The following is a 13,812-nucleotide window of genomic DNA, read 5'->3' as shown; positions in this document are numbered from 1 at the left end:
AGCCCCTTAACACTACTTTGGCTGCCTCCCAATATATAACTGGGTTCACCTCTGGCGTCTTATTATGCCTCTGATACTCTGCCCATTTCTCTCTTAAAAAAGATCTGAAGTCATTATCGTAATACAACGAAGGTGAGAACCTCCACACCTTCTCTGATACGCTCGCTGTGTATGATATAGTTAGAGTTATGGCCGAGTGATCAGACAAGGCATTATCCTCTATATGCGCTGCTTTTGCTGCCGAGACCAGGGACTGGGATATGAGAAAGTAATCTATTCTAGAGTACATGTTATGGGGGGCAGAAAAAAACGTATAATCTGTATCATGTGGATGTAATAGTCTCCAGATGTCCACTGTCCCCAACTGGTTTAGCAGAAAATTAATTCCCTTGCTCTCCATCCCTTTACTTCTCTTTTTGGCTGGTTTACAATCAATAGTTGGATCTGCATATGTATTTAGGTCTCCTCCCAGAACCAATTGATATTCAGGGTATGTGCCCATATGTGCCACTATATCAGAAAAATATTTGTGGTGATAAACATTAGGACCATAGATATTACAGAGACCTATCTTTCTACCCCACAATTCTCCCAGAACTATAACAAATCTTCCTTCCTTATCATGTAACGTTTTATGAATATTTAAGGGAAGCTGTTTGTGTATGAGTACGGCTACCCCTCTTTTCCTGCTATTAAATGATGAGTAAATTACTTCTCCCACCCATCCTCTCTTCAGCTTCACATGTTCAGTATCGGACAAATGTGTCTCCTGCAAGTAGGCGATATCCGCCCCCTCTTTGCTCAGCCATGACAGTATTTTGGTTCGCTTGACCGGGGAGTGTATTCCATCCACATTAAGAGATATAAGCTTTAAGTTAACCATTGCTGTATTGTCCATCAGTATTGAGCATAGATTCCTCTCTTACCGACCAGCAAGCCTCCCAGCCAAGCCTGCCAGACTCGATTTCCACCTGTGCAACTGCCCTTTGTGTGGAACTCCGCTGTCCTATCTCATACAGGCCCTCGCCCCCTTGCCCCTCTCCACAGGTACTCCCCCTATCACTTTTCCCCCCTCCCCCTCCCATGTACATAACCTTCCCCCCACCCACCCAGTCCCAGCTTACCCTCCTACCCCACCCTCCCCCCACTTCCCCAAAACCCCATCCCAATTTAACTATCCAACACATCCACCTTCTCCTTCCCCTAACCATACAGCAAGGTAACAGAGCTTAACGTCCCACATCCTCCCTGCCCCCTTTTCCTCCTTCCTCTTAAGTAAATAAACTGTAACAAATTAAACAATCCAGTCCCAAAGAACATACAGTCTGGGAAATCATCTGGTGCCTCAGCATGCCCATGTACCTTGACTTCTTCCGCTCTTTCTTTTCCTCGCTCTCCTGCACAGCCTCTCTCCCGTCACAGTGCTTCCATCCTACATTCCTTTGCTCTCTAGGACTCAGTTTATTGTTGTAACTTTGATAACCTTATACTCGCAAACTGTATCTGTTTTTATAATCCTCCGAACGCTGTGATTACTGCAGTCTTTTAGGGCTCTCCCTCAGGTCTTCCCTGTTAAAGTTGTCCAGGAAAGCCCTGGCCTCCGCTACTTCCGAGAACAGCAGTGATTTTCCTCCATGCCACACTTTCAATTTGGCTGGATACAATAGCGAGAATCTGAGTCCTTTTCTATGCAGTAAGGTGCAGTTGGGGGCCATGGCACGCCTTAGCTGCGCCACCGTGGCAGAGTAGTCATTAAATAGCAATATTTTATGACCATCGTACTCTAAGGGCTCTCGCCTGGAGCGGCTGGATTTGAGCAACAGCTCTTTTTCCCTCCAATTTAGGTAATGCGCTATAGCTGTGCGGGGCTTGCTGTCCCCCTCTCTTCGGGCCCCGATGCAGTGTGCGCGGTCACACTGCCATGTGCTTGCGTCTCCCTCAAGGCCCAGCTGTGATGGCAGCCATGAATCAAAAAACTTGTAAAGCTCTCTATCCTGCACAGTCTCTGGTAGTCCTATGACCCGCAGGTTGTTTCGCCGGTTTCTGTTTTCTTGCTCTTCTACTCTCTCTGAGATTTGTGCCGCCATTCCATGCATTGTTTCCTCCTGCGCTAGCACTCGCTGCTCTACTTCTTCGAGTCTGCGCGTCTGCGAGTCGAACTTCTCATTTATTTCTTCTACCGCTGATTGAATTTTATTCAATCTGTCTTCCAGCGCCGCGGTTACCGTCAACGATATCTCTCGTGCCCAGTCTCCCGCCAGTTTTTCACTTACATTCGGGGATTCTGGGGCCGGCACCATCTTGTTTGCCTTCATCGCGGGAGCGTTTTTGTTCTTCAAGCCTCCCTGGTTCCTTGTGGGCATACCTTCTGCCCTCGGGCTCCGTTTTCAGTTTTGCTGCTTTCTCACAGGTCACCAACCCTGCGAGAGACAGTAAGGTGTTCTGGGGTGATGTCTAAACTGTTAATAAAGCTGATTTTTGCAGGGAATCTGAGGAGCTCTCTGCTCTCGCTGCCGATCAGGAAGCAGGCATCACGTGACCCCCCCCCCCCCCCCCTTGGTCTTTTCCTAGTGTGGCATTTACTTATGTACTTATGATTCTTAGTATTTTTATTTGCGTTTCAATTGTGTAAGATTGATCTATTATGAGGTTTTGGTAAGTAGTAGGATTGTGCTGGTTGGATAAAAACAGGAGTTTGTTTTTTTCTCGGTTCAGTTTGTTTGACAATTGTGGCCCAGTTTTCCATGAGGTTGAGTCCTTTTTTGGCCTTATCCAGTATCTCTGTGATTCTTTTGTTGAAAGGTATGTAGATGGTGACATCTGCATATATGAATGGATTTAAACCCATTGGATAATATTGGTGATATTGGGGAACCCTGAGGGGCCCCGCATTCAGGGATCCAGGAGGCTGAACATTTATTGGACATCTTGACAAGGTAGGATCTAGTTCTTACAAAACTGTTGAACCAGGCTGCTACTGCTCCTATTTTGTTGAGCAAGGTCATTAGTATTGTGTGATCTACTAGGTTGAAGGTGCTTGACATATCGAATTGTAGTACTATTAACTGGCCTTGGCTTATTATTCTTCTGAATTTTGTGATCAGAGTGGTTGTGATTGTTTTAGTGCTTTAGCATGGTCTGAAGCCTGATTAAGAACTGTGAAGGACTGAGTAGTGCGTTAATTATTCATTAATTGTTGTGCTACTAGTCCTTCCATTGTTTGTGTCAGCAGTGGTATTGATGCCACTGGTCTGTAATTAGTGAGTTCACTGATCTTTCTGGTGGCGTCTTTATGGATATTGGAGTGAGTATGATGTTGCCCTTGTCAGAAGTGGCCTTTCGAGAATATGTATTCTGTGTGTTCAGTTAAGCGTTTGATGATCCAATCTGATGGGTTTTCCATCATGTAGTTTGGGCAGCTGTCTAGTAGGCAATTGGCATGTGCATGTTTTGTCAGTAGTGCTTTAACTGAGCTGGTTGTTGGTTTCTTAAAGGAGGACCAGATTCTGTCTGCCTTGATGTGGTCCTCGTTGATTTCACATTTGTGTAGGAAATCTATGAGTGTTATTTGTGTTACAGCTAGGTTTGATTTTATTTTTATTATTTTTTTCTTCGAAATATTGTGCAGGTTCATCTGCTGTTGGTGGTTTTTTGTTTGATGTTAGCAAAGCTTGTGTGTTCAGTACATTTTTCATTAGTTCATATAGTTTTTTCATGTTTATGTCTTCTGGGCGCACATATGTGTTATAGTATTCCGCTTTGGCTCTTTTTATGGTGTGTTTATACTTAGGGCTTTCCTTCGTGTGGTTTTGTTCACGTCTGATTTGTTTCTGGACCATTTTCTTTCCAGTTTCCTCCACAGTTTTTTCATCCCTAATAGTTCCTCATTGAACCAGGAGCGTGGTTGTGGTTTCCTCTTAGTTTTCATTTTGAGTGGTGCTGTTTCGTTTAGTGTGTTTCCACATAGTTCGTCCCAGTTTCTCATGAAGTGAATGGTAGTGGGTATTATGTTTGGCCATTCATCGCTGTTGACCAGAAGCTATTGTCCACTTTTCCTCTGGTTAGGGCAGTGTGTGGTGTCCTCGGTTCGCTATTTTTGCAATTCTCTTTACATTGAAGTGTGAAGGTAAGTTTGTTATGGTCTGACCATGACACATCTGCCCAGTTATGATTCTCTATTATATGGTTGTTATTGGCTAAGTGTCTATAAGCTAGTATGTCTAATTGGTGACCTTTTACATGGAATGAGGTGACTGGTGCTGTTTTGAAGTTCCATTGGTTCAGGAAGTTTGTTAGAAGCCTGGTGTTGGCGTCATATTGCTTGTCTAGGTGTAGATTGATACCACCTAGTAGGACATTCAAAATGTTTGTGTGTATGTTTGATATGAAGTCCATGAAGTCGTCTTGAGCATTGGACCATCTTCCAGGCGGGTGGTAGAAAAGTATACCGCATAATTGATCAGTTAATGTTGAGTCTGTGATATTGCATGCTATGATTTCAATCACAGGGGATATATGCTCAGCTATGATTTCTACTGTAAAGAAGGATTTGTATATTAAGGCAACCCCGCCTCTTTCTTTTTAGTTCCGTTGATGTGTGCTATTTTATATCCCAGCAGGCATAACTCAAGCATTACTGGGTCGTCTCACATTTGCAGCCACATTCTGTTATGAATAGTATACTTAACTGCTCGGTTTCAATCCAGTCTCTAATTACGGTTGACTTCTTAACCGCTGATCTCGCATTTATGTAACATATAGGAATGGGTACATATGTATCAATGTTGATGTTGGTGTACTTAACAATATGTTAGTGTCTTTGTGTTCTGTCTTTTTTGATGTTGTGGCCATTTCGATTCCTGTTGCCTAGCTTTCTTATCATAATAAGTTTTCTGATGTCCCTGTGCCTTCTCTAGATTCTCTTGGGCAGATTGAAATGTTCTCGTTAAAGTCTCTCATAGCTGGCGTACATAGTCCAGTATCAAGTTGACAGGTCTGTCCTCTCCAACCCAGGCTTCCTAGACTACCTTCATTAGGTTTCGGGGTTGTCTACCAAACATCAACTCAAATGGGGAAAAACCCAGTGACCCCTGAGGGTACCTTTCTAAAAGCAAACAAAATATACGGAAGTATTGCGTCCCAGTCCTTAATGTTTTCCCCTAAGCATTTCTTAACCATCTGTTTGGGGATGATAAGCTTTGTTTTTTTATATGTCTAACCCCAAACATTCGCCATTCCTCTTGTAGCAGGCTAGAAGTAAAATTAGTTCCCCTATCCATTAATATTTTCCTCAGGAATCCTGCCTAGCAGAAGATTCCCAGTAATATCACCTTCCCTGTTGTCTTTTTAAAGGGAATGGCTCAGGGATACCAAGTGGCATAATCCACCATAACCAGTATATATTGGTGGCCCCCCAGTACTGTGGTCCAGGGATCCAACTATATCCACTCCTACCCAATCCATGGGCCGTTCTACCACAGGCAGGAGAATTAAGGGACTTCTCACAGGGAGCCATTGAGATACTTTCTAGCACTCTGGACATGACCTACAGTACTCCTTAACATCTTGGTAAATTTGGGGCCAAAAGAATCGCTGTGTACTGTGGTGGTACTGTGTTCTCCTAAGTGTTCTCTTTGGTGTCCTGCCAGTCCTGCCAAATGATGATCATGGACCAGCATGATTAAGGTCCTTCTAAACACCTTAAGAATCATTAGCTGTTTGTGCTCTCCTTGCTCCCCTTTCTACTCTACCCGGTATAATAAGTAATTTATCTTAGAGAGTGCACTCTTCCCCTTCATCTTTCTCCTCCATCACCCGGCTCCAGCATGTTTTAACTACTACTATTACTTATCATTTCTACAGCGCTACTAGACATACGCAGCGCTGTACACTTGAACATGAAGAGACAGTCCCTGCTCGACAGAGCTTACAATCTAATTAGGACAGACAAACAGGACAAACAAGAGATAAGGGAATATTAAAGTGAGGATGATAAAACAAGGGTTAGGAGTTAAAAGCATCATCAAAAAGGTGGGCTTTTAGCTTAGATTTGAAGACGGACAGAGATGGAGCTTGACGTACCGGCTCAGGAAGTCTATTCCAGGCATATGGTGCAGCAAGATAAAAGGAACGGAGTTTGGAGTTAGCAGTGGAGGAGAAGGGAGCAGATAAGAGAGATTTACCCAGTAAACGGAGTTCCCGGGGAGGAATGTAGGGAGAGATGAGAGTGGAGAGGTACTGAGGAGCTGCAGGATAGGTAAATAAGAGGAGTTTGAACTGTATGCGGAAACGGATAGGAAGCCAGTGAAGTGACTTGAGGAGAGGGCTAATATGAGCATAATGACACTAGCGGAATATTAGTCGTGCAGCAGAATTTTGAACAGATTGAAGAGGAGAGAGATGGCTAAGTGGGAGACCTGTGAGAAGCAAGTTGCAATAGTCTAAGCGAGAGGTGATGAGAGAGTGGATGAGGGTTCTGGTAGTGTGCTCAGAAAGGAAAGGGCGAATTTTGGAGAGGGAGGAGTCGAAGATGACCCCAAGGTTACGAGCTAATGAGACAGGAAGGATGAGAGTGCTATCCACAGAAATAGAGAATGGGGAAGGAGGAGAGGTTGGTTTAGGGGAAAAGATGAGACGCTCAGTCTTGGTCATGTTTACTTTCAGATGGCGCTGAGAAATCCAGGCAGCAATGTCAGACAGGCAGGCTGAAGCTTTGGCCTGGATTTCGGCTGAGATTTCTGGTGTGGAGAAGTAGATCTGGGAGTCATCAGCATAAAGATGATACTGAAAACCATGGGATGAGATCAGAGTACCAAGGGAAGAAGTATAGATGGAGAAAAGAAGAGGTCCCAGGACAGATCCCTGAGGTACACCAACTGACAGTGGGATAGAAGTAGAGGAGGATCCACTAGATTATACACTAAAGGTACGCTGGGAGAGATGATAAGAAATCCACGAAAGAACAGAGCCCTGAAATCCAAGTGAGGACAGCGTATCAAGGAGTAGACTGTGATCATAAGTACATAAGTAATGCCACACTGGGAAAAGACCAAGGGTCCATCGAGCCCAGCATCCTTGGCTTCACATCCACCTGTTCCACTCCACTCATTATTTTATATGCCTCTATCATGTTTCCCCTCAGCCGTCTCTTCTCCAAACTGAAAAGCCCTAGCCTCCTTAGTCTTTCTTCATAGGGAAGTCTTCCCAACCCTGCTATCATTTTAGTTGCCCTTCGCTGCACCTTTTCCAATTCTACTATATCTTTCTTGAGATGCGGCGACCAGAATTGAACACAATACTCAAGGTGCGGTCGCACCATGGAGCGATACAACAGCATTATAACATCCTCACACCTGTTTGCCATACCTTTCCTAATAATACCTAACATTCTATTCGCTTTCCCAGTGTCAAGCAGCAGATAGATCGAGAAGGATGAGGATAGAATAGAGACCTTTGGATCTGGCCAGGAACAGATCATTGGAGACTTTAGCCAGCGCTGTTTCAGTTGAATGAAGGGGGCGAAAGCCAGATTGAAGTGGATCAAGAATAGCTTGAGATGAAAGAAAGTCAAGGCAATGGCGGTGAACAGCACATTCAAGTATCTTGGATAGGAAAGGGAGGAGGGAGATGGGGTGATAGTTGGAAGGACAGGTAGGGTCCAGTGAAGGTTTTTTAAGGAGTGGTGTGACTACGGCATTTTTGAAGGCATCAGGAACAGTCGCAGTGGACAGTGAAAGATTGAGGATATGAAAAAGGGATGACAGTAGGAGAGATAGTATTAAGTAGATGGGTGGGAATAGGATCAGAGGAACAGGTAGGTAGTTTTGAGGAGGAAATAAGATGTGTAGTTTCCTCTTCAATGATTTCAGAAAAGGAAGAAAAGGAGGTAGGGGTTGGAGGGTTGAGAGAGTGGACTAAGAGAAAGAGAGGTGGAGGTGACCTGGTTGAGAATTCAAGTTTAATCTTGTGAACCTTATCATGAAAGAACTCAGCCAGAGTTTGGGGGGAAAGTGAAGGGGTGTTGGAGGTGAAGGCACTTTGAGGTGAGAGTTCAGTGTGGCAAAGAGACGTCGAGGGTTTGAGCCAAGAGAATTTGTCAACTGGATGTAATAGTCCTGTTTGGCAAGTAAAAGAGCAGACTGGAAGGAGGTCAGCAAGAATTTGAAATGTATGAAGTCAGCATGGGCACGGGATTTCAGCCAAAGGCGTTTGGCAGAGCAGGCACAGGAACGTAGGTAGCGGATTCTAGAGGCCAAGGCTGGGGTTTGGTACGTTTTAAGGGTTAGGTCCTCTGACTGTTCTCTACGGAAATGCTGAAACCTATCTATTGTATCTTGACTGAGGACCTCTACATTCATTGGGGACAAAAATCCTTTCCATTTTATGGCTCTTATTGTCTTTACTCTTTCTGGTTTTCCTTGGACTTCCTAGGACATCTTGGGTCGCAAAAGGAAAACTTTCTTCCAGGTTGAAGTCTTTGGGTTTGGGTAATCTTTGGATCTGGTCGCAACCCAGGCTTCCTTCGGGGATAAGATCTCCTCCATTCCCTCCTAATCTTTCACCAAAATCAAAGGGAAAGGTACTTTCTCTACCACCGCTTCTTTCAAAGAAAGAGGAGTTTACTGCTCCCAGGTTAGTCCTATCTCATATGTAGATTCAACATCCCCATGAACACAGCATACATTCTGGTGGACAGTGAGCCACCTTTGGTTCTCAAGGCTCACTCTACCAAAGGAATCGCTGCCTCTTGGGCAGAATTGTAGGTGGTTACAGTAGAGGACATCTGATCTTCAACATGGTTTTCATATCATACTTTTTGAAAATACTACAGATTAGATGTTTCTGCCAGGGCAGAACTTCTTTTGGAGCTTCAGTGCTCTGAGTGGGGGTTTCTGTTTCCCTCCCAACTTGAGGACTGGTTTTATACATCCCTCAATTTCTGGCCTGATCTGTTGTGGTTGCTAAGGAAAGAGAAATTGGGGCTTACCTGCTAATTTTCTTTCCTTTAGTCCCAGCAGATCAGTCCAGAAACCCACCCATATGTTTACATGTTTCTGCTCATAAAGCTTCTATGTTCACATATACCACCTGGTTCCTTGTAGTTATGGGTATATTTTTTTTAAGATAAAAAAATAAAGAATAACAGCAAGATCTAAGTTGGTTTCTTGGCTTTCTTTTCAGTGTTATTTTACTTGAGGAAGAAGTTCAATATTGTGTCTTAATGTTCCACTTCTTTGTTACCAAAATACTGAATTGGAGCAGCTGCATACTCTCTATCTCTACCTGCTGGTACATGGGCATAACCCACAAGTTCTGGACTGATCTATTGGAACTAAAGGAAAGAAAATTAGCAGGTAAGATGTAAATTTTCCTTCCATCTACCCAAAATGTAAGAATTGGAACTGGTCAGGTGAATGAGCCAGATTAGGTTTTTCTTCCACCTATTACCATGTTATATAAGCACTGCGTGCAAACCCAGCAACAGTGAGTACAGCTTATAAAACCCAGTAACCGAAGAAACCGAAACCATGAACAGAACTTGCCTCACATCCTTTCATATGTATCCAGCCCTAGGACCATCAGTTGGGTTCCTACCTAGTGATGAGGGGCAGGAGAAGGTATTTGAAAGATATTTGAAATTTAAAGATTTGCTGAACCCAATTGCTCAAGATGGGTGTGTAAGTGGGGGAATAGACATAGAATTGAATTCCTGATTTCAGGCTCCAGCTAAATTCAATGGCTGCTGCCACATTCATTGTCTTGGTCTATTGATCTAGGTCCACTGTAACTGCAGCTCCTTTCTCCCCTTATACCACATGCTTGTCTTGATAAGTGCTTCTGGAGGGCAACAGCTTCTGTGACGTGAATCACCATCAGAATTGCTCTCAGAAAACCAAGTTTATATCTTGGTGCTTTTTTGGGGTAATAGCTTCTGCTGATATGGAATAATGGAAAATCGAAAAATATAAATAGGCTGGTGATTAGTGACAGAAAGCATATGCAGATTTGCTTCAGTATTCAATTGCACCATGAGGCCACAGTCTTTCAAAATCTGTGTATTGTTTCGGTTTTATGTTTCTTTACCTTAGTCTTGTCATTGGTTTTTAATGAATTAAATGTATTTTAAGGCAGGTTATAAATTGATTTAAGTAGATTAAATATCCATGACAGTATTTAGGGCAGTGGTGATTACTCCCAGTCCTCAACGGCTGCCGACAGGTCAGATTTTGAGGATATCTGTAATAAATATGCATAAGAAGAGATTTTGTGTTCATACCACCTCCAGTGTATTCAAATTATTTTTTAAACATATTCATTAGCTATATCCTGAAACCCTGACCCAATTGTGACACTCAAGGACTGAGAGTGACTACCACTTCTTTAGGGAGTTCACTCTTCCAGTTTTATAATATTTCTGTTTCATTTTATATAGTTTACTTCCGCATTTGCAGTCTGAGGGCATCAGAGCTGAAGTTTTTTACTGCCCACAATGTTTCACTGTAACAAAGTTTGTGCTGCACTGGATTATATTTAAAGCGATTAGGAACTGAAGAATGTCTGGTCCTACCTTCTCCAGTCTAATGCCCACCTAGAGTTTTCCTCTAAGAAATGTCCCTGAAGAAATTTAAGGTTTTACAGAAAGCTCATTTGTTTACAGTGGCTTGTGGTTAGTGATTTCTAGTTGGTGTTCATGGGTTGGACTGCCTGGAGGCAATCTCTATTTGTTTTAATTACTATTTTCTGGTTGAACGATGCTGTTGTATTGCTAATGGAGTTCCTTTCTCTTTCTTATTTTTATGATATTTTGTTTTTTATTATGTAAACCACTCTGACCTGCCTGTCAAGACAGTATAGTAAGTTTTCATTAAATATAAACAAGATCAGTAACCTTAAAGTGCTTTTATCATTGATGCAGGTTGAAAGTTGAAATGCCTACATCAGTTCTGTCTGTTGCTTAGTCTAAAGTATCTTTGAGCTTCCTTTCATGGTAACCTTGAATTTCCTTTCATGCTAAACTTTGATCTTTTTGTATGCAGGCAATAAATTGAAGGGATTGCCCAATACAATAGGAGGGCTACGAAGTTTGCAGGCCCTTAACATCAGTGAGAACCAGCTGCATGAGTTACCTTCAACACTAGCTCACATCCGGATGCTGGAGGTAAAAAGTGCAGTATGTTCTTTCCTTCTCTACCCTGTGGTTGGGTTTCATATATGCATAAATAAATGCATTCTTACCTTGAGGTTATATTATTTTAGTGTTATAGATATGTAAGTACATAAGTATTGCCATACTGGGAAAGACCAAAGGTCCATCAAGCCCAGCATCCTCTTTCCAACAGTGGCCAATCCAGATCACAAATACCTGGCAAGATCCCAAAAAGGTACAAAACATTTTATACTGCTTATCCCAGAAATAGTGGATTTTCCCAAGTCCATTTAATAATGGTCTATGGACTTTTCCTTTAGGAAACATAGTAACATAGTAAATGACAAATTTTACATGGTATGTGATACTTTATATGTATACCCGAGTTTGATTTGTCCTTGCCTTTCTCAGGGCACAGACCGTAGAAGTCCGCCCAGTAGTGTTCTTGTACTAAGTTCTGAAGCTAACATCGAAGCCCCTTAAATTTACACTCCAGCCCATCCCTTATCTATTCAGTCACGATCAGGGCGTAGACCGTAGAAGTCTGCCCAGCTCCCGTTTTGTTTCCAATTACCAGCATCGCCACCCAATCTCCACTAAGATTCCACGGAACCATTCCTTCTAAACAGGATTCCTTTGTGTTTATCCCACACATGTTTGAATTCCATTACCGCTTTCATCTCCACCACCTCCCGCGGGAGGGCATTCCACATATCCACGCATTGAGCCTGCCATGAGTGGGAAAGCGCAGGGTACAAATGTAACAAAAAAAAAAATCCACCACCCTCTCCGTGAAAAAATACTTCCTGACATTAGTCCTGAGTCTGCCCCCCTTCAACCTCAATTCATGTCCTCTAGTTCTACCGCCTTCCTGTCTCCAGAAAAGGTTTGTTTGTGGATTAATACCTTTCAAATATTTGAACGTCTGTATCATGTCACCCCTGTTTCTCCTTTCCTCCAAAGTATACATGTTCAGGTCAGCAAGTCTCTGTTCGTACAGTTTGCAATGCAAATCCCATACCATTATCGTAGCTTTTCTTTGCACCACTTCCAGTCTTTTTACATCTTTAGCAAGATACGGCCGCCAAAACTGAACATAATACTCCAAGTGGGGCCTCACCAATGACTTGTAGAGGGGCATCAACACCTCCTTTCTCCTGCTGGTTATGCCCCTCTCTACGTAGCCTAGCATCCTTCTGGCCACGGTCGTCGCCTTGTGGCATTGTTTCTTCACCTTCAGATCCTCCGACACCAACACCCCAAGGTCTCTGTCCTGAGTCAAGCTTACTAATCTCTCCCCTCCTATCTGGTATCTCTCTTTTGGGTTTCTGCACTTTTTGGCATTAAATTTTAACTCCAGTTCCAAAGTACTCTAATATTTTATAGCACGTGCTCTTTAATACATATTATGGCAGACAATAACACTAACCACAAACAAATGTGATACCTTAGGAACTCACTCATACAAGTCTTTCACACCGCCATTCGCCTCTATACACTGTTGCATCATGATATTGCACTTACAAACAAATCAAAGATATATAGCACTGTGCAGTTTCAGGATTATAAAATAGCGTCCTTAGTTGATTCTTAAAATAATCAACATCAGTCCAGTGTAGCATCAAGTCTCAACTTATTCAACTTATTGCATCAAAAGGTGTCCTTCTCTTATTATACAGAGCTTGACCACTTAACACCTCCTTGAGTAGAGCTTGAATTCTGGAGATGAAGACTGGAGGCCCCACTTGGACAGTTATTCCCTTAGGCTTTGGGAGTTGTTCCTCCTGATGAAGGACAACACGAAATGCGGTCTCCCATCGAGGAGTTAAAGTGAAATTGAGGAGCTAAAGTGGAATTGATGAGTGTTGTGGTCCCGGATGGAAGCACTCTTCAAGCTGCGCAGCGCCACAGAGGGAGTCTATCATGACATTTAGTTTGTCAAAGTTTACGTACAATACAGGATTGAAGCTCTACTCAAGGAGGTGTTAAGTGGTCAAGCTCTGTATAATAAGGGAAGGAGGGCACCTTTTGATGCAATAAGTTGAATAAGTTCAGACTTCACGCTACACTGGACTGGTGTTGATTATTTTAAAAATCAACTAAGGACGCTATTTTTTTTTTTATTTATAGAAGTCTTTATTAAGCATTGCAAAATCAATACAATAACAACTCAATGCAAAACAATGCAATATAGCACACTTCTACTCAAACTTTCCATGAGTATGTAACAGTGATATCATCAAGTTGGTAACAATGTTATAATAAACACCAATTCTACTTCAAGTTTTTTTAAATTTTAATACATGTAAATTTCCCTACTCTACTCCCCCCTCACCCCCTTCACCTTCCTGAATGCTCTGTAAATAAATCAACTAATCTGAGCAACTTTTTAGAAAGGGTTCCCACACCCTCTCCCAGGCAAAGTTTTACGTCTCTCAGCAGTTAGTCTCTCCATTTCACATATGTATCTCACCTTAGTATTCCACCTCACCATTGAGGGTACCAGTGGTGACTTCCAGTGCTGTGCTAGGTTCAAACGAGCTCCGTGCAGGGATCCTCTCAACAGAAGCCACTGATCTGCCGTAAGGCCCTCTGGTCACTGCCCAAGTAAGAAAATTAAAGGATGCCACCTCACAGACTTGCCAACCCACCTCTGAATGCGAGCA

At 42.8% G+C, this 13,812-nt stretch overlaps 1 protein-coding gene across 2 annotated transcripts in view; it reads left to right on the top strand.

Moving 5' to 3' along the window:
- LRSAM1 (leucine rich repeat and sterile alpha motif containing 1) overlaps positions 1-13,812 on the top strand; it is a 1,377,704-nt gene that overhangs the window by 465,473 nt on the left and 898,419 nt on the right. For both annotated transcript variants that reach the window (XM_030206572.1, XM_030206573.1), the window contains exon 8: positions 11,037-11,158. In XM_030206572.1, the coding sequence (XP_030062432.1) occupies positions 11,037-11,158 (122 nt within the window). The remainder of the gene's footprint in view (positions 1-11,036; positions 11,159-13,812) is intronic.

This window comes from Microcaecilia unicolor, chromosome 6 (genome assembly GCF_901765095.1).
Source record: "Microcaecilia unicolor chromosome 6, aMicUni1.1, whole genome shotgun sequence".
In the NCBI taxonomy this organism is placed as follows: domain Eukaryota; kingdom Metazoa; phylum Chordata; class Amphibia; order Gymnophiona; family Siphonopidae; genus Microcaecilia; species Microcaecilia unicolor.
The sequence above is the reverse complement of the archived record's forward strand: the minus strand, read 5'-3'. Positions and strand labels throughout refer to the sequence as shown.